The sequence below is a fragment of the Lissotriton vulgaris genome, chromosome 7, assembly GCF_964263255.1.
Source record: "Lissotriton vulgaris chromosome 7, aLisVul1.2, whole genome shotgun sequence".
In the NCBI taxonomy this organism is placed as follows: Eukaryota; Metazoa; Chordata; class Amphibia; order Caudata; family Salamandridae; genus Lissotriton; species Lissotriton vulgaris.
Window position 1 is genome coordinate 169,880,522 of NC_141695.1, and position 18,014 is coordinate 169,898,535.

An 18,014-nucleotide genomic window follows, 5' to 3' on the forward strand; every position below is an offset into this window, starting at 1 on the left:
TGGAGCTGGGGCGACCCTCTAGGGAAGGTCTGTGCCAGGGACAGAAAACCTGTCCCACTCTTGAAAACCTGTGACGGCAAGCTGCAGCACAGGAAGGAGGTGATGGCAGTGGTGCCCACAGAACGTATTGGGAGGAGGAAATCCTTTACACTGAGGCCAAAGACCCCAAACCTTGTGCCACTAGGAGAGTGGTAGAGCCTCGGGCGTTTGGGGAGTTCCTGCGCCTCCATTTGTGCATTATAAGCAGCCACATATACGACTTATTCTGTCCAAACTATTTGAGATTATCAAAGAACGGACTGTTCTTCTCTGCTTTCCATGATAGAACTTCGGGTCAGAGTTGTATATGACGCATTGTTTGGCGTCTGTGCATCCACATCTGCTTTAAGATCAGTGAAAGCAGCCACAAAGCATATCTGGATGAGAGTCTTGAAGGTAAGTAACTCTCAGAAGCTCCTGGTAAGCCATCTTTGCTTCAGTGAAGCAAACTTGTTTGTATCTTTCCTAGAGGACCTGGTTGTGGCATCCCCGTAGCTGGACACCTTGACCAGACCAGAACTAAAGGCCAGGGATGCACCAGAAGGTGAAGGAGATTTGTAACTCCTGTCCCATCTGTCGAGCCAGTGGCACGGCAGGTGGGCACCCAAAGGCCCTCTTAATCCCGCTTCCAGTTGTTGGCGATCCCTATGAAATGGCAATGATTGACATTGTTGGTCCCCTTGAACCCCCTACAGCATCAGAGAACAGCTCTGCTGGTAATAGATCATTCCTCCCAGGTTTTCCAAGGCTATTCCCCTCTGGACTACCACTGCCCCTGCAGTGGCTAGGGCCCTCATTAGCATCTTTACCAGGGTGGGCTTCCCTAAGGAGGTGGTGTCATACAGAGGAACCAACTTCATGTCTGGCTACTTGAAACACATGTTGAAGGAGTGTGGCGTGAATTACCGGTTCACTACCCTCTACCACCCACAATGTAATGGCTTTGTTTTGTTTTTTTAGAACTTTATTTTAATTTTAACTACAACCTGGCAGTCAGAGTATACATAGGCATATCATACCAATATGTTCTACGTAAGAAGGTTAATCAAGAAGCAGTCAATAATTACACATGCACTAATCTGCTTTCCCATTCTCCAGGTGATCAATAAGTGTCCCATTCCCCTAATTGGGAATGTACCTTATAATTATCATGTGGAGACACCTCCTTGCTCATCCCCAGTGTCGTAGTGTTTTGCCTCGTCAGTTTCAGAGCCAGAGTCTGGGTCTGTTGTCACTCGGGAAGCTGGAGCTAGGTGTTATCTGTATGAGCACGGCAAGTGTTTAGTGTTCATACACCGCACATACTACACTAGGCAGCGCTTATGGAAGGCGGGGCTGATTGCGTCCCCAGATTGCCTCAGGTGTGGGACAGAGGTTGGAACGCTACTTCATACAGTGTGGGAATGCAGAGCGTTGCAGAGATTTTGGACGGGAGTGCTTCGGTGCTTGGATGAGGTTCTAGCCTGGGTACTTCAGAGGGACCCTAAGCTGACCCTGCTACATGTTATGGCCGGGGTGGGAGGCAACAGGTACAAGCGCCACTTGCTCCTCTTGGGCTTAACCTTGGCGAAACGAGACATTGCGCGTTCGTGGAAAGCGCCCCAGGCTCCCTCTCTGGCGGCATGGAAGTGGGGCATGGACTTCTGCATGGGGATGGAGCAGCCTGTATTTGTGGCCAGGGGGTGCCCGCTCAAACATTACAGGGTGTGGAAGCGGTGGGCGGAATATCGTGGGCTGGAACTTGACCCGCCTCCCGATGACACCACGGACCAGCCTCGAATGTAGCCGGACTGCCTTGGCACTACTGAACAATGATCAGTGGCAGTACCACACTGTGCCCTGAAAGTGTATTACCCAGTTGAGCAGGCAGCAACGCATAGGGAGGGGGAGGTGGTGGGGGGACGGGGTGGAGGGACCAGTTTGCTGTATCCTTGCATTGCATTTTCTTTTCATCTCCTTATAATGTAACACGAGAAAATGACTGCATATGTGTTCAACTTTCATGATGATGGTGATTGACTCTGGGTGACAGAGTATTACAGAATATTTGCTTATTATGCACTCAATAAAAATCTGTTTAAAAAAAAAAAAGAATGCATTATTGGACCAAACAAGGGGGCACCACGAGATACACTTTGCTATCCCTACAAGCTCAGCAAATTTGGGATTGAGCGATTCAACATCAGATCACAGCAGTCCATGTTCCGGGGGTGTCCAACCTTCTAGCGGACTCCCTGAACAGGTCGGTCTCGTCAAACCACTAGTGGGAACTTCATCAGCTGACGCTGGACCGCATCTTTCAGCTTTGCGGACACCCCAATCTGTATTTATTGGTGACCAACCTGAACCGCAAATGCCCATTCTATGCAAGTTGGCTTCCCCACTCAGAATCGTGCAGAAATGCGTTTTTGATGAACTGGTCAAAAATATAAGCTCACTCTTTTCCACTGATTCCTCTAGTCGCAAGGGTACTTTGGAAAATGCAGAAAGAACCCTGCGGCATTCTTCTCATAGCCCCCAGATGGCCTCGCCAGTTCTGTTTTACGGAGCTCCTCCTTCTGTCGGAGTGCAATCCAATTTGGCTGCGCCCAATTTCGAATCTTCTTACTATGAACCATGGCCTGATCTGCCATCCGAATCCTACTGGTGCCTGAGCACTATGAGTTTGCTAATTTGATTATTCCTTCAGACTGCAGGGAGGTCCTCACTAACGCTAGAGCACCCTCCACTATCAAAACCTACAAATTCAAGTGGAAACGGTTCTATCTTTGGTGTGAAGCTTCAAATTCTTCAGTTTAACTCTGAGTAGACAGAGATTCTACACTGTGTAGTAGATAGAATCCCTCCTAAACTTCCGCTTGAGTTTTGGCCAACATCCTCTGCTACTCCATTGGCTCCCAGTAGCGTGGTACATAATCTGGGAGTCATGGTTGACAACAAATTGACATTAGAAAACTTTCAACAAAACAGCTGGAAGTGGTTTTACTCTGATCAGAGCATTTCGGAAAATCCTTCCGATGTTCTCTTACAGAACAGAGCGATGATAGTCCGGAGCACCATCCTCAGTAAGCTGGACTATTGTGATCCCCTGTTACTAGAATCCCCGCAATATCTGATTGAGAGATTGCAGAGAGTACAGACCTTGGTGGCCAAAATGGTACTAGTGCAACCACGCCACTCCTCCACCTCCCGGGCACTCTCAGATTTACACTGGCTGCCAGTCTCGCAGAGGATACGATTTAAGGCATTATGTATAGTATTTAAGACTCCACATGGTCAAGGGCCCAAATCTCTGTAGGTAAAACTGACATGGGGTGTCCCTTCATGAGCACTGCGCTCCTCATCGGCTAATCTAGTGAGGGTGCCTAGAGTTAGGAAATACTCTTCCATTTGATACAAGACAAATGGACAACATCCTGCAGTTTAGAAAAAGGTTAAAAACCTGGCTCTACCCTCGAGTAGGCTCCTTGGCATCCTGCTAACTCCTTCCTGACAGGGGACACAGTCGCTCGGCCCTAAGCTAGTCGCCTGTATCACAGCGCCAGGTTACCCGTAGGGTGTCAGTTGCTAACTTAAATAAATAAATGTTCACCCTGTTCACTCTACGCCAGAGCAGCTTCTGCCTTTTATCTTACAATTAGCAAAATCCGTCCACTCTCACTCTACCCTGAAGGTTTTTCGGGATGCAGTTTCCAGATTCCAGCACCATGGCTCCAATTCTCTTTATTCTTCAAGAATTATTCAACAATTTTTCAAAGGCTTATTTCAGATGTTCCCTCCAATCGACGCCCGCCTCCTCCTTGGCATCTGAACATTGTGTTGGCACAACTCATGAAGTTTCTATTTGAGCCCTTTCGTATTGCTGATCTTAAATTCATCTCCTGGAAGACATCACTGCTTTTAGCTCTTACTTCAAGTCAGCGAGATACAAGCTTTTACTATCAAACCACCTTTTCTTCAATTCACCAAAGACGCTGTGGTGCTCCGCACTAATCCGGCCTTAATTCCTAAAGTTCCATCTGATTTCCACCTGAATGAGCATGTCATCTTAAAGACTTTTTCCCCTAATACACAGTTGACAGCAGGAAAGACTTTACATTCTTTAGATGTTAAGAGATGTTTGACATTTTATTTGCAAAGAACAACCAGTATCCGTTAAACTGATCAGCTCTTCATAGCCCACGGCAGGATGCGTAAAGAACCTCCAGTTGCTAAACAGACTATTGCACGTTGGATATCTAGAGCAATTTCCTTTTGCAATCAGCAAGCAGGCAAGACACTTCAAGCAACGATTAAAGCGCACTCTACTAGAGCAGTCTCCTCTTCTACTTCTCTCTTTGCTGGTGTGCCTCTTCATCAGATTTGCAGAGCTGCGTCCTGGCGCTGTATACCGCTGGGGAACCCGTCCTGGCTTTTCCTGTGGGATGGTCCCTCCTGGGTATCCCCAAGGTGAAGCCAGGCATCCCCGGCGTTGATGGGGACGTTGTGGAGATGAGTTGCCGAGTGAGACCCCTGGTTAGAGTAGGCACCGAACCGAGAATTATCGAGTCCACTGACCCTGGTCCACAACCCTGCCGCGTTGGGAATTGAACCCTGGTCCCGGGCCGTCCTCTGCTTCTGGGTCTGCCGCCTCTAACCAGTGAGCCAACAGTGCTGACACAGCTGTTGGGCAAGCGGTGCTACGTAATCTTTTTAAATAAGGTGAGCCTCTGTTTCTTACCTCCTCCTGCACACATTGTATACATGTATATATTTCTGCTTTTTGCAGATGTGCTCATGTTTACTGCTATACTGTAATATACATATATGTAATCTCTCGTACTCTGTTTACAATGTACTTATGGCTTACTATGCACAGTTCTCGAATTACTCCTATCTTCTCTGATTCAAGCATGTGAATCTATGAAAGATACCCCAATACTGGAGAAGAACATAAGTTACTTACCTGAAAACTGTGCTTCTCCAGTATTTATATATTTCATAGATTCACATGTGACTCACCCACCTCCCCTCAGAGGCTCCCCTCTTCTCCTTGGCTCTTATGCCACACTTGTGCTAAAAAATTGGAGAGCCTGAGCCTCTGAGGTGAAGGTTCCAGAGGGTGCTGTCGCCTGATTGGCTGGAGTTTGGACCATATCTAATGACTTTGACATGACTGTCGCCCTCCATCTGCCTGTCGCCCTCCCTCTGTCTGTCGCATCACCACAGCATCACTCAGGGGCACCACAACATCACTATGCGCTACCACAGCATCACTGAACGCCACAGCATCACTCTGCGCCAGCAAAACATCACTCAGCGCCACCACAGCAGCAATCTGTGCAACAAATCAACAACAACTGGTTCAAATATGTTCTCTCAATGTTTCAAGCTTTATTACAAATGTCACAAAAAGATGTTAATATTTCACTTCTGTTCTTGGATTTTCGTCACAATAAAATACACTGAACATAATCTTCACAAAAGTTATTTACAAAAGTTTAAGCAATTGCCATTAGAAATTACAATAACTTTTACTTAAGTATTAATTAATAAATTAAAAGCCATTGTTATTTGTAACATCAATAATCTAAGTCACGTAAATACAACACATATTGCATTACAAGTGCTATAGGTGTCACATTTGCGAAAGTTAAAACTATTGGCATTGTAAATGACAAAGCTATTAATTTCGCTATTTTCAAAACCAACACATAATTAAAAAATGTGTCATTTACAATACCAATAGCTCAAACTTTCCTAATGCAAGACCTATTGCATTGCAAATGCTTGTTATAATTACAAGGGTGTGACAACACCACATAACACCGCATAAGCAACAAGTGCAGATTAAACCACAGGGTTCAAATAAACCCCCACACACACCCTAAGATTAAACCTGTACTAAACACACACGCCGCAATAACAGGTACATCATAGAAAGTCTGATGGACATAATGAAGCGGACCTAGAGATACATGCATAGCACAGACAAGATAATGGTCTTGATTTTGAGTTTGGTGAGCAGGGTACTCCTTCACAAGCGTGGTGTAATGTAATGTATACTTGTGAAGCGCACTGTTGCCGCGCGGCGTCCTGGCGCTGTATACCGCTGGGGAACCCGTCCTGGCTTTCCCTGTGGGATGGTCCCTCCTGGGTATCCCCAAGGTGAAGCCAGGCATCCCCGGCGTTGATGGGGACGTTGTGGAGATGAGGCAAGCTAATGCCCAGAGTTGCCGAGTGAGACCCATGGTTAGAGTAGGCACCGAACCGAGAATTATCGAGTCCACTGACCCTGGTCCACAACCCTGCCGCGTTGGGAATTGAACCCTGGTCCCGGGCCGTCCTCTGCTTCTGAGTCTGCCGCCTCTAACCAGTGAGCCACATTACTACAACACATATTGTAGATCAACTTCCTATAGATGGTTGAGATTGCTTTTTCAGTCAGGGGATTAGTTAACTGCTGGTCCTCCAGTGGGGATGCATCAGGCAACTTCCCCCCCCCCCCCTTCCCAAATGTTACCTTGCAGAGCGTGACCCACCTGCAAATGTCAGAACCGTTTTTAGTCGCCTAATTCATACCAACCGGACCATCGAGTTGCACCTCCACCAGCGAATGGTCTGAGATTCTTCTGCCTGTCAAACCACATGCCATTCACTATTTCATAGTGTTTTTCTGCTTTTATTTACCACTTGTTTTATGCATGTGGTTGGTTGGGGGGGGGGAGATGGGCGAAGCAGGGGAGGGAAGGGGAAAGATATTTCTAACAGAGGGAAGAATTGTGTGTTTCCCCCAGTTAGTAAAAAAAAAACAGCATAAGTCTTGGCTGCTTCTGCTGCACCCAGAGTCTTGTGGGTCTTTTTAGTCTAATTTTTCTGTCTGGAAAAAATGTGTGCCCTGTTTTTCTGCACAAAAGCCTAACAACTGATAATCAGGTGGAATCAGGTGGAATAAAATCAACACATGAACGTACTCCTTAATTTCATTGCCCTTGATTCATACTCTGGACCATAGTTGAGGGATAGGTCTAGGCATGGTCCTCACAACACACAATAGATTTGCTTGCGGCAGAGGCCAGAGCTCAAAAATAAGGTTACCAGATACAAGTAGGTGGTAACTCAGGGTAGGGCGAAATGCCTGTTGTCCGTGGAGGGGAAATTCCCATCCTAGAAATCTACATTAAAAATTAATTAATAGTATTCTATTTTAAATATCTTTTTGGTGCCAATCCATATGACTTTAATGTCTGCTTTTGGGATTCTATGTTACAAGTCCATAGGGTACATGTATCCTTTCTGAGCTTAATGAAATGTTGGACATTCTACAATTCCTCACTCCTACATCTCATGCTACCATTCTACACTCTGCTCTGTCTGAAGAACAGTTCAACACTTTCACAATTCTGCAATTCTGCTTTGATATGGCTTGTAAATTATTTTTGGGGATATTTACATGTATTAACTATTTAATTTTAATACTATAGGTGATTGAAATTACGGACGAAGAAAGCAAGATTTAGCACCAGCCAACTGAATGTAAGAAGGATTATTTTGAAAAACCGAAGGACATCCAGCATTCTAAGTTTAAACAATTTCCAAAATCTAGGTGTGGCGAGGAAGTGGGAGCTGAGGAAAGTACTATACCTGTAAGTGAAGTCTCTAATTTTGCATTTCGTTAACCCAGAACAAAGTCATATCTGTCCACACAGCATCAGAAATAGTGCCAGAAAGACCAATCACAACATCCTCATCTGAAATATTATCAGAAAGACAAATTGCCTCAGCATGACAGAATAACGTTCATCTAAAGCACGCATGATCTAAAGCATCATGTAATTCCAGAGAGGAAGCACACACTGCATAAAAGAAAGATATAACAAAAGGTTTCTTCTGCAAACCATCAAAGAAAAGACACTGATAGAAGACTCCGAAGCTGACACGCTGACAACCAAAAGATTGAAAAATCACCTTTGTTCAACAACCATTTTTAACCAGTTACGCAAGTTTGAGACTATCTGCCTCGGGATAGAACACCTCAACCCACTTTGCTCACTCTGGCAAAAACCTTAAAAATTCACCACTTTATTGTGTTGTTCATGACCATCTCAGATTGTTTCCTTTTTATTGTGTACTGTTCTGTAATTCTATGTAAATCGCCTCAACCTTATCTGTTGTGCAGGAATGATATGTAAAACTGTTAAATATCAAAATGGATTAAATGAGCACCGTTGCGCAATAGCTAATGTAAATAAATCCTCGTCTTCAGGACTACAATCCTTAACCTTACACTAAACACAGAACGGGTAAAAGGAACTGATGTTCTGTGACTGATGAGCCACAAATTTACTGTGCATGTTCTAATGTTCTCAGTTACTGCCATTACGCCAGTGCAAAAAGGTACTTCTCAGTTTAATCATTAAATATCAGACTAACGCTTTATCACTGCATTTCTAAGAACCTATACAAATAGATTTGAGAAAAACTTCAGTCACAAAATAAGTTGCTGCCGGAGAGGCTATAACCAAAAGACTATTATCTGCTACAAACATTTCGACAGGTGTTACAGGGCTGCATCCAGACATATTTTGCTCAATGCAAGTGTTAAGAAGATTACACACAATATATTTTAGAGATAAATGCTGAACATTATCTAAACAAGCCCGACTCTAAAATCGGGTTCACTCTTATCGTGGCATATAAGCAAGAGAAAACTAAATGTAGAGATATTACCTCTAGGAATACACCTTTTAAAAACACGGGCTGTTAGAACAATTTCAGTGTTCAAACCTGCCTCAACCAAAGCAAAATAACCTAAGTTGGGGAAAAAGTTACCTGTGCCAAAAAAGATTAAGCCATAAATCTCATCTCACTGAATTTGAGAGAATGCACACTGGGAAAATCCTCTCTCAGTGCTCTGAATGCCAAAAAAGTTTCAGCAGTAAATCTTATCTCACTGAGCATATGAGAATCCACACTGGGGAAAAACCTTATCAGTGCACTGAATGCCAGAAAAGGTTTTGTAACAAACAAAGTCTTTCTCGACATGTATTAACCCACTCTGTAGAAAAACCTTACCAGTGCTCTGAATGCCAGAAATGTTTTAGTTTAAAAAGTAGGCTCACACATCACATACGAATCCACACTGGGGAAAACCCTTATCAGTGCTCTGAATGCCAGAAAAGGTTTAGTTTCAAATCGCAACTTTATCAACATGGATTAACCCACTCTGTGGAAAACCCTTATCAGTGCTCTGAATGCCAAAAAAGTTTCAGCAGTAAATATTATCTCGCTGAACATATAAGAATCCACACTGGGGACAAACCTTATCAGTGCTCTGAATGCCAGGAAAGGTTTTATAACAAACTAAGTCTTTCTCGACATGTAATAACCCACTCTGGCGAAAAACCTTACCAGTGCTCTGAATGTCAGAAAAGGTTTAGTTTCAAAGGGAGTCTAAATCGACATGTATTAACCCACTCTGTAGAAAAACCTTACCAGTGCTCTGAATGCCAGAAATATTTCAGTGAAAAAAGAGACCTTACTGTACATACAAGGACCCACACTGGGGATAAACCTTATCAGTGCTCTGAATGCCAGAAAAGGTTTTGTAAAAAACAAAGTCTTTCTCAACATGTATTAACCCACACTGGGGAAAAACTTTACCAGTGCTTTGAATGCCACAAATATTTCAGTACGAAAGACAATCTCATAAATCATATAAGAACCCACACTGGGGAAAAACCTTATCAGTGCTCGGAATGCCAGAAATGTTTCATTGACAAAAACAGTCTCACTCGGCACAGAAGAACCCACACTGGAGAAAAACCTTATCAGTGCTCGGAATGCCAGAAATGTTTCATTGACAAAAACAGTCTCACTCATCATATAAGGACCCACACTAGGGAGAAACCTTTTCAGTGCTCTGAATGCCTGAAATGTTTCAGTGTAAAATTCAGACTCACTGAACATACAAGAATCCACACTGGGGAAAAACCTTATCAGTGCTCTGAATGCCAGAAAAGGTTTTGTAAAAAACAAAGTCTTTCTCAACATGCAATGATCCACACTGGGGAAAAACCTTATCAGTGCTCTGAATGCCATAAATGTTTCAGTTTAAAAAGTAGTCTCACAAAGCACATACGAATCCACACTGGGGAAAAACCTTATCAGTGCTCTGAATGCCAGAAATGTTTCAGTTTAAAAAGTAGACTCACAAAGCACATCAGAATCCACACTGGGGAAAACCCTTATCAGTGCTCTGAATGCCCAAAACATTTCATCTGTAAATCACTTCTAACTGCACATGTGAGAGTCCACACTGGGGAAAAACCTTATCAGTGCATTGAATGCCAGAAATGTTTCAGTGAAAAAAGAATACTCACTACACATACAAGAACCCACACTGGGGAAAAACCTTATCAGTGCATTGAATGTCAGAAATGTTTCAGTGAAAAAAGAATACTCACTCGGCATACAAGAACCCACACTGGGGAAAAACCTTATCAGTGCATTGAATGCCACAAATGTTTCAGTGAAAAAATCAATCTCACTCACCATATAAGAACTCACACTGGGGAAAAACCTTATCAGTGCTCCAAATGCCAAAAATGTTTCAGCTGTAAATCTGATCTCACTGCACATGTGAGAATCCACACTGGGGGAAAAACATTATCAGTGCTCTAAATGTCAGAAAAGATTCAGAGGTAGTGATGTTTACATGCACCATAAGGAAACACACCATCAAAAATTCCTATTTGATTGGCACAGCCTCACTAACCATAAGCGACTCCATACTGATGAAAAACCTTATGAGTGCTCTGAATGCCAGAAGAGCTGCAGAGAAAAACGCTATCTCACCATGAGAAACTCCACACTGGAGAAAATCCTTATGCCATAAAAGCTTGAATCTGAAAGACAGAGTTATGCTTCATGAGAGATCCCATTCTGGGGAAAAACCTTATGAGTGCTTGAAATGCAAGCAAAGTTTTGGTCACAAATTACTTCTCACTTGTCAGGAGCAAACTCACAAGGGAGAAAAAAGCCTTATGTGTTTCGGAATGTCAGATAAGGTTTATTCATGAATACAATGTCATTTCACATGAGAGAATTCACACTGGACAAAAGCCTTATACAGGAGGGGAAAGCCAGAAGTGTTATACTCAGAAATTAGATCTCACTTAACATGAGAAATGCACCCACACCAGGTGAAAAGTAAGGCGTATCTTGAGTTGCAGAAAAGCTCTAGCAACCTGACTTTAAATGAGAGAGCACATATTGTAGTTGCAATAGGATTCATCAAGAAACTCTTGCAGGATAACTTAGGCTGCCCGCATGCAACCTCCTGGAAATATTTTAATTGCAACAGAATCCACAATTTGAGTATCTGAAAGTTTCAAAACTCTCAAGGTCTTTACTTGACACAGAGAAGTGTTCGTACTTGCAAAAATCAACTAATTAACAAAAAATTCACAATATTAATGTCTTAAATTTTCTCCACCCAAAAGGTTTCTACTCACACTTGTTTCTTAACATAAGACTGAAATCTAGATTTTCATGATAAGATTAGGCCTAGGCGGTGTTCCGCAATGAAGAACTCGGCAAAGTGTCAAAAAAACTCAACCGCTCAATTCAGAGTTCTGCGAGCAGCAGAGTGCGTTATGGTCAATTTGAAGCACTTTTTCAGCGAGTAGCACGCTACTCCAGGATATAAAAATGATCAGTGGTGAATTAGTGTAGGGAAATATAAAATGTATTTGAGAGCTGGACATGTTGGTCTGTTAGTTGGGTTGAAAAAGAGAGTGGAGGGATAGAAGAGGGAAGGTTTTAAATTTATATAGCGCTTGCTACCCCTGATGAAGTGTTGAAGTGCTTTTCAGCGAGTAGCATGCTACTCCAGAACCCAAAAAGATGAATAGATAGATCAATTATTGTGGGTAGGTTGTTTTATTATATAAATACAACTGTACGAAAATTCATAAAATTCTGTTGTAAAGTTGTATCCAAGAGGCAAGTATAGTCTCTGATAATAATGTATACAAAGTTTCTTTGGCGCCATTACCACGCAGAGGGAGCCTAGAGACACGCCCATCTCTGCTGGCCACGCCCCCCCTCCGACGTCTGAGCTGCCACTACAACTAATGAGTCTACACCGGAAGCGCAGCGGACGAGCGCAGCGGGCAAGCCGTTTGCGCGCCGAAGGCGCGCTCAAGGCAAGCTCGTCTGCGCTCGTCCGCGACGAGGACGCGACCAGCGCCGACAACTCTGCCCAAATTTGCCCGCAGCCCCCACGGTATACCCGGGAATCACTGATTAATCTACGAGGGTTCGCTCACGAAGGTAAGCTCACCTTTGAAGACACAGCGTTTCCACTACTTGACTTCACACATAAGGGCCTGCTCATGGGAGGCCTTCTGAACGTCAGATCACTACCAAAGCATGCTAACGAAATCCATCTCCTTATAGAATCCCACCATCTAGATGTCCTTTTCCTAACTGAGACGTGGACTCAAGCCGACTGCGATATTGAATTAGCATGGGCCTGCCCTCAAGATTTTAATATTTTGCACCTCCCTAGACCCAAAGGCCGTGGTGGCGGAGTAGGCATTATCTACAGAGCCTCCTGGCAAATAAACACTATAGACATAGACCCAGTGGCCGGGATTGAGCTCTTTGGCCTGTCCATAAACTGCCACCTAGGAGATATTTTCACGGCGATTATTTGCTACCGACCTCCAGGGTCCTTTCCCACCCCTCAACAGCAAGCACTACTCACCACCTTTACGAATATGGCAACCTCCCACAACAAACTAATCATTTTAGGGGATTTTAACCTCTGGCCAAACGGTAGCCTAGACACTGGTCTGGACAACCTCCTGCTGTCCTGTGACAGCGTGGGACTTCACCAATTGGTTAAGCAACCCACCCATTCAGCAGGCAATCGACTCAACCTTATTTTTTCGAGTCCTGGTTTAACACACATGAATGACATTCTGCCCATGAGCTGGACGGATCATTCTCTTATCAAATTTTATATTACCAGCACTAAAACCAGAAAGCTGAACAAAAGCGTGCTACCAGAATTTACGTACAGAGACTGGAAAGCTCTGGAAAAACTTCCACCACCAAAGTCTTCGATGTGGAAGATAGCTTCTCCCCAACCAACTCGGTTGAATATAACTACAGAGCCTTCAGCACGAGGATAGCATCCATCACGGACTCTATTGCCCCACTAAAACATTGTAAACCTAAAGGCAGAGCACCTGCTCCATGGTATAATGACTCCCTGAAAACTCTCAAATTAGCCTGCAAACAGGCTGAAAGGAAGTGGAGACAGGGATATTGTGACAATAATAAAATCATCTGGAAAAACAAGCTCCTTGAATACAAACCTGCCATCACAGAAAGCAAATCGTCCTATTACTGCTCCACTATAGTTAACGCAGCTAACAGTTCGAAAAGTATATTCCAGATCCTTGATAACCTCATACACCCTGACTGCGCCAAGAAAACCATCCCCCCCTTCGCAGACCCTCTGTGACCATCTCGCACAGTTCTTTACGGACAAAATCGAGACCATCATTAACAATCTGGCACCTCCCCCATCGCAAAATATTCTAAATTCCCCCGGAGTCGATACTACCAACCGTGATCCTCCGAGTCCAGTCTGTCCTCCTAGGGAAGGTCTACAGGCCTTTCCCCCTATCCCCGAAGTTGAATTCGAGAGACTGGCACTTGGCATCACCTCTGGGTCCCCCCTGGACCCACTGCCCCCTAAAACCTAGAAAGCATGCGGAACGGTACTATTCCACACCCTCCGGAGGATCTGTAATCAATCTCTATGTTGTGGACTCGTTCCCACCCCCTGGAAGCAAGCACTTATCACCCCGTTACTGAAAAAAACCATCTCTGAACCCAGAGTGTCTTTCCAACTTTCGACCCATATCGCTTCTACCCTTTCCAGCGAAAGTGGTGGAACGCTGGGTCAGCTCCTGTCTATCGACACATCTTGAGCAGAATCACGTTCTGGACGACTTCCAATTCGGATTTCGTCCAGCCCATGGCACCGAAACAGCAGTGCTTACAGCCATGGAAGAACTTCGTATGCGGGTAGACAGGGGCCAAGCAGTGGCCTTGATCCTACTGGACCTGTCTGCCGCATTCGATACTGTTAACCACGTGATTCTGCTGGAGAGGTTGAGAGAGGCTGGGGTTGACGGCACTGCCCTGCTCTGGTTCCATTCGTACCTCAGAGATAGGAAACAGGCTGTATCCCTCCCCCCTTTTCAATCTGCCTTCTCCCCAGTCCCTCACGGTGTACCCCAGGGTTCTTCTATCAGTCCGATCCTTTTCAATGTTTACTTAAAACCTTTGGTTACTCTAATTAAAACCCACAGAATGAAAACAGTAAACTATGCGGATGACACCCAGCTCATTCTTTCATGGGAGGGGGAAGACTCAATCCCCATGGAAGCTTTTCACGATTGCCTAAGAGACACTACAGGCTGGTTGCACCGGAATTCCCTCCAATTCAATTCCTCTAAAACCGAGGTTCTGTTTTGTCCCGTGAGCCGAATCCCTCGCCCTTTGCCTGTGGAATTCTGGCCCCCGGAAAACTCAGATAAACCTCAACCGGTTACCAGTGTCCGCAATCTGGGTGTCATGCTAAATATCAACCTTAGCATGGAAACGCAGGTAACCAAAACAGTCGCTACCTGCTCGGCCCTTATGCGCTCATTGCGTAAAATCCTGCCACTACTCCCCGCCCAGGCCCGAGCATTGATAGTCAGGTGTACTATTCTCAGTCGCCTTGACTATTACAATGCTCTCCTGCTCGAGTCTCCAGCGGTACTATTGGACAGACTAGTCCAGTCGGCAGCAGCCAAATTGGCCCTTGGTTGGACCAGGAGATCCTCGGCCACAGCAGCTTTAGCCGAGCTACACTGGCTTCCCTTGAAGCAACGAATAGCCTTCAAGGCCCTCTGCTTGGTCTTCAAGGCATTACACGGATCGGGCCCAAGACCCCTACAACAAATGTTTTCCTGGTATATCCCTACCAGAACTCTACGATCCGCTACAGCCTGCCTTGTGACGGTACCCCGATTTAATAAGGTTAGGACCGGGGGAAGATCTTTCAGAGTGGCTGCTGCTAAGCTTTGGAACAGTCTGCCCGCCGACATTCGTCAAATTCCACAGCTCCTGCCTTTCAGGAAACGAATAAAAACGTGGCTCTTCCCCTAGTTTTCCCCCGCCACGTCTATCCCCCTAAAACAGTTTCCCATTGCTTCTAGCTCAGGAGTAAGCTTTCAGCGCCAGGATACCTGCCAGGTGACAGCTGCGCTCTATACGTGTTTTAAATAAATAAATAAATAAATAAATAACAAAGTTGGCTTGCCATCAAGACTGATGCCCCATAATGTTGATGCAAAGTCATCTGTGCTGGAGTATCCTAGACTCTTGTTGAATTGTACCATCCAACTTGTAGGTACTCCTATTTGTATCAGGTCCTTGTTGTAGGCAGACACAAACGCCGAAATTGTGCACTATTTATATTAAGCATAATGTAGGTGAACAGATGACAGTAACCACTGTACAAGCTGTATTAGGTGCTTAGAAGTAGAGTGACATAGAGGGCAAAAAACACTCCACTAACTCTGTCACTCGCTTAGTACAGACGAATGCCAAAGGTCCTCGTACATAAGGAAGCATCAGGGTGCACCCTCTATCTGTGTCCCATGGGCATTTTGTCTTTTGTTCTACAGAAGAGGCTGCAGACACTTCCATAGCCCTTTATGTAGTGTGGATCACGTAGGAGAGATTCTCAGCGGGCATGCTTTCCTTTGTCAAATGTGGGAAAACTTTTTGTCTTGCGACTGCACTGTATTATTGACACGGGCAAAAGGGCAAACAAGCAGTTAGGAGGCGCACTGATTGTATACCCCCACCTGACAGGATGGTGACAGACCCCAACCACCTGCAGGGGAAACGTGCCACCTTGTTTAATAGCTGCCAGATGGTTTACTTTGTAATCAGACTGGTGGTTTACAACTGCCCCTACGTTGGCGCAACACATGCTTTTTCCAGCATAATCTGGTGTACTCCCCCTGTGTGACATGACAGCACCAGCTGAAGACTGCACCGTTGTGTAGTCTGGGACAGTGCACCTTCCCTGTAATTCTGAACTGGGCCTTTAAATACACTACTATTTTGTGTGCCTATTTCATTCAGGTATGCAAAGTATGTGGTACTACTTGTATACTAAGGTAGGACAAGGAAGATTGAATTTCTACGGTGGCAGCAATGTTTTTGTCAAAGTCTTTATGCCCTAAACACCCTCGCGTACCCTGAACATAATGAGATTACGTAGATTACACCTCTGTGTGCTTAATGCTGCCATTTGCATTTCAAGACCAGTGATTAATGTGGCTTTATGAAGTTCAACACAATAGGGTGTTCCCGACCTGTCTGATACTTGCATATGGAAAAGATGGGCCATTTGGAACCTAAAGATAGATAAAACATATTCATAGGTCACGATTTAAGTCTGCATCTAAAATAAAACTGTAATTTAGGAGAGGTGATAAGTGAGATGTTAAAAGGCATCCGCTTATCGAGCTGCATTTGTAAGTAGGCCTAGCCAGTGTGCCTTGGGCCCTAACACAAGAAAGGAAATGTGACACATGCCCTCTGTTGTTCTGGGGGTCCCTCAGATCTCTGAACTGTACATAGGCCTTCCTATATTATATTATGATATCTATTCCTGCTTCAGTCTTTAATTGCAATGAATACTTTAATACCCAGGCATGAAGTCATCGTCAAGTTGTTTAGATAATCCACCTGTCTCACCACCTCTTCCCCACTGCATCCTTAACCAGTGGCCTAGCCAGTGTGCCCTGGGCCCCAAGGCAAGAAGGGAAATGTGACCCCTGCCCTTTATTTGGACTGTGGAAAACTGCAATACTCATTGTTCTGTGGGCCACTCAGGCCTTTGTTTGAACTGTGACAAACAGCAGTTATCAGGGTTCAGTGGGCCTTTAAGGCGTCTGGGCCCTGGTGCCACTGCACCTGCTGCACCAATAGGAAGCTAAGCCCCTGCCCTTAACAGCTTCTATTCTAGCCCCACTGGTGAACTGAACCAGCCAAGTACTGATCTGGCCATATCTGCAGGCATGCAGCCGCCTCTTCGACTGAAGAGATTTAAGTCGCATGAAAGCAGCATGCGGGAAACAACTATTTTCTGAGGCAGTCAACACCTTGTCTGTTCCAACCTGAATCCATTTAAACCCAGGGACGAAAAACCCGTTCATCGTCATCTCTTGCTTATCAAAAGGGTAAAACAAATTCATCTAACATTATAGTGTACCACATAAAAAAATGGTGATTCTGTGTACAAATTAAAACTAGCATGCATAAAGAAAGGTGAGCCTTTGGCCAAAATAGCCATTTTCCCTACCCATACTTCTAAAACATCTTTTACAAATTTTAACTACATTGTCATCCTGAAATAGTCATTAGCGCCTACTTATAAGCAAATGACATTTAGAATTCTCTTTCACTGCAAGCTTTCAAAAGTAAAATGAAATAAAAGCAGTATTGAATTTTTTGATATTGTGTACTCTTACCAAAATTTAGAGCATCAATTTTATATGACACGCAATAGAAAAAAGGAGTTCTTTATATATACTAAACCTCCAGAAACATTTGATTAACCAGCTATAAAGTCACGTCTAGCTTAGTTAGTTTATAGTCTTCTTTTTTAAGAGAAAATATTTCACATTGTTACTGGATCTGCATGGCTAAACACTTATAAGGTCCCAAAGGCGAGACCTATTGGCTATGCCAACGCTTGTTATTTATTGAGTACAATGAGCATCAGCACTTTTGATTAGGTCCTGAAGAAAGCCGCAAACACCTCTTTGGAGGGTTAATAGGCTGAAACATGTTGACCTCTTATTAACTTTCACTCTGCTGCCCCACTACCCTGAGCTCATTTTTGTGGT

At 44.3% G+C, this 18,014-nt stretch overlaps 1 protein-coding gene and 1 long non-coding RNA gene across 3 annotated transcripts in view; both read left to right on the forward strand.

The window, feature by feature from the left end:
- Positions 1-7,968, forward strand: part of LOC147701093 (uncharacterized) — a 32,367-nt gene extending 24,399 nt beyond the window's left edge. Inside the window, exon 3 of the long non-coding RNA XR_015297435.1 lies at positions 7,503-7,968. This is a non-coding gene — a long non-coding RNA (uncharacterized LOC147701093). The remainder of the gene's footprint in view (positions 1-7,502) is intronic.
- Positions 7,969-8,866: 898 nt separating this feature from the next.
- On the forward strand, positions 8,867-10,701 carry LOC147701094 (uncharacterized). Of its 2 annotated transcripts, XM_086929879.1 has the most exons (3): positions 8,867-9,134; positions 9,387-10,487; positions 10,572-10,701. In XM_086929879.1, the coding sequence occupies exons 1-3, from the start codon at positions 8,902-8,904 to the stop codon at positions 10,699-10,701; spliced, it is 1,464 nt and encodes a 487-aa protein (XP_086786005.1). In that variant the 5' UTR covers positions 8,867-8,901. The 2 variants fall into 2 exon arrangements, with proteins under 2 accessions (XP_086786005.1, XP_086786006.1); XM_086929880.1 differs by having other exon boundaries at positions 8,867-9,032; positions 9,621-10,701.
- Positions 10,702-18,014: the final 7,313 nt, after the last annotated feature.